This window comes from Zingiber officinale, chromosome 5A (assembly GCF_018446385.1).
Source record: "Zingiber officinale cultivar Zhangliang chromosome 5A, Zo_v1.1, whole genome shotgun sequence".
NCBI lineage: Eukaryota > Viridiplantae > Streptophyta > Magnoliopsida > Zingiberales > Zingiberaceae > Zingiber > Zingiber officinale.
In genome coordinates this window covers 88,429,589-88,432,654 of record NC_055994.1, presented here as the reverse complement: position 1 = coordinate 88,432,654, position 3,066 = coordinate 88,429,589, and the positions used below count along the sequence as shown (strand labels likewise).

The window sequence follows — 3,066 nt, the reverse complement described above, 5'->3', positions numbered from 1 at the left end:
TCATCCTTCATCCTTCATCCTTCATCCTTCATCCTTGGTCGCATAACGCATTACGGAAACTTGAAACGTGATATTTCAACTAAAAAATTGGTGATTGCAGCAGAACCAAAATGAATAGCTGCAAAGAATAAAAAATGATATTCGCAGGTGGAAGAGTGAATCGCACCTTCCTAGTTGTTTGCAAAAGCATGCAAACGTGTCAATAGTATAGGCTTGTAGCTTTTAGCAGCTACCCATGCAGGTCCTTTATTTTATCTCATCATTTTGCCGTAGTAACGTGTTATCTGTCTTTTTATCGTCGTTATCATTCTTTTGCATTTCGTTTCAATGTTCAAAAGATCAATTAATAGCAGTTGTTTGTGCATCAGCAGAAGCAAAAATTTCGAGTCTCATTATCATTGCTTAAAGAAGGAAGAGCAAGAAGAGAATTCCCTCAGTAAAAAACAGAGGAGGGATTGGCAGCAACCTCTGACGTCCACAAAAGCTCCTCCAGGTACTCTTTTCCCAGGTCCTCGAACTCCACCACACCAACACTGCTGTTGCTACTGCTGCTGTTGCTGTTGCTATTGCAGCTGTTGCTGCGTTTCATCTCCTCTTTAGCCTTCTTGATCATCGACTTCCGCCGACTGGAGTGGCGGCGCTTGAGTGCCACCACCGGAGACACCTCCTCGTCCTCCTTCCGGCGGTCCATGCCGAGGAGAGATTCGCGGACTTGCTCCACGGGGAAATTGAGCACGGCGGTGGCGCCCCGCATGGCGAAAGCCGCCTGGTCGTAGGCCATCGCCGCGGCCTCCGCGCTGTCGAACGTCCCCAGCCACACCCGGATCCCGTGCCGCGTCGAGTCCCTGATCTCCGCCGCGAACTTCCCCCACGGCCGCTTCCGCACGCCCCGGTAAGCCTTCTCCTTCGCTTCTGCTTCCGCCGGCGCCGCCGGTTTCTCCGCGGTCTTGTCGAGCGAGGAGTCTACCTCCTCTTCCTTGTGGCTGAATAGACTCTGCTCGCTGGCCTCGCCAGAGGCCTCGGCGAGCATTCCGAGCAACAGCATCTCGTCGGAGTCGTTCATGTTGAAGGGCAGAGGGGCGTCCGGGTAGAAAAGGCCGAGGGTGAGGGTGGGAAAGGGCGAGACCTCGGCGGAGGCGGTGAATGATTCCGGCGAGTGTTGGTGGAGAGAATCGAAGGAGGAATGCTCCATGAATGCTCTGCTGTATTCCTGCCGGAGCGAGCTTGGACTGTTAGTTAAAACAAGGCTCGAAGCTGGCGCCGTTTTATACTGGAAACAAACGGCGGCGGCGGACTGGCAATGAAGGGACGGATAGACTTCCGTGGGGGCCACAGTGCGTGGTGGGCCACAGCGGCACGTGAGGCGCACAAATTCGATAGCTAAATACCTAAATTGAAGGGTCGGGGTGGATCGAATTTTATTTAGAGGAGCTCCCGAGTTATTTAGAGCCAGAGGAGCTCCCCATAACTAACGACGCTGACGCATCCGATGAGGCTTGCGGCGTTGGATCATGGATGACTACGGGACATGTATGAATGGTTTTCTAATAAATTTTAAGGTTAATTCTTAATTGGTGTGAATTATTTTATTGAGTGTTTAATTTTTCTCACGTAAAGGGTCATTATGTGAGGACATCCTAGAGATTAACTAAAGGAGTCACTACATCGTGATTTATTCTCTTTTAGAAAATGAGATCTCTATATTGTATAGATCGTTAAGGTGACGATTTCATCTTTTTTTTCTATGACTGTAAGTAAGAAAAGTTCTAGTCAAATGAGATTCTACATTGGAGAGTATCATGACATGTAGTATGTAGTTGAAGTCTAATGTAGCTGAGTCCTAGGGATTTTAATTGATTGGATTTAGATAAGTTTCATATTTTTTTTATTCTTATCCTCGTTTATTATATTTACTCTCATTTTTATGGATATTCAATTTTTATTTTCATATCCTCTTCAAAAATCTTATTACCATGGATAATTATATTTTTTTTTTTCAAATTTAAATTAAAGTCATGAATATTTAACAAATTTTTTTAAAAAAATAATAAGATAAAAATTAACAAATTAAACATGTATTTATGTGGATGTGAATAGATTTTATCATATCTATTTCCATATCATAACTCAAAAAATTTTATACTCAATTATTAAATCATTTAATTAGATCTAAATAAATCTTTCCATACTCTCTTCCATTCACTAATGGATGCGGTTGAAGTGAAGTCGAGCTCGAATCCTAAATATTTGAAATTTAAGGAGCAAGAGGCTTGATGATTGGCCTAGGTTTCTAATCCAACAACAATTGTATGTTTAGGATTGGCCAGCTGAAACCAAAAGGAACACGTAAGTGTTTCTCTGTAATCTGTCGAAATCGGGAGGTGTGGTTGGCTAACTGTATTGATTTAGCACGAGGAGTCCAAATGCAGATGAATGCTTTCTTTTATAGATCAATTATTTTAATCTACTTTATTATTTGAACCCATTTTAATTGAATTCATACATATCAAAATTACACCGGATATAGACCGAATGTAGACCGGCTGATTCTTTTTTAAAAAAAAAAAAATAAAGAAAGAAAGAATAGACTAAATGTTGGGGGAAATTGAATGCAAAATTAGAGGAAATTTTATAAAATTGGTTTGATATGAATGGGGAAATTAGACAAAAGAGGGAATAATCACGTAGATTTTGGCAAGACTATGATTTATATCTTACTCATGTTGGATGTCAAATAGGTCGAGACAAAAAAATTCATCCACGTACTGCTCTTTGATTGAAATGAATACTCATTAATCAAATCAGAGTTGTTTCAAATAGTATAGGTAGTTAATGGCCATTACGTGGTTGGATTAATAGTTGTTAGAATTTTTGTGCCAGTTTTAAAGAAATCATGTTTCTCATAGGTCTCGATTGTCCTCACAAAAGTTTTAGCTCGTCTCCCCTGAGTCGCTCAACCGGTTATCGAGTACTCCGACTTGGCTTAGTCTCTTGGGTGCTCTTGACTTGAATTGTCTCATGAGCAATTTGACTTGACATAGTTTGAACTAGTCTTCTTAGGACTTT

The 3,066-nt window shown here is 41.7% G+C and overlaps 1 protein-coding gene across 1 annotated transcript; it reads right to left on the bottom strand.

The window, feature by feature from the left end:
* Positions 1–209: 209 nt before the first annotated feature.
* Positions 210–1,209, bottom strand: LOC121980897 (ethylene-response factor C3-like). The gene has a single exon (XM_042533167.1). The coding sequence runs from the start codon at positions 1,190–1,192 to the stop codon at positions 434–436; it is 759 nt and encodes a 252-aa protein (XP_042389101.1). The 5' UTR covers positions 1,193–1,209; the 3' UTR covers positions 210–433.
* Positions 1,210–3,066: the final 1,857 nt, after the last annotated feature.

Bases quoted from the DNA above. Each gene is read 5' to 3' on its own strand.
- LOC121980897 (XM_042533167.1), bottom strand. From the start codon at position 1,192: ATGGAGCATTCCTCCTTCGATTCTCTCCACCAACACTCGCCGGAATCA.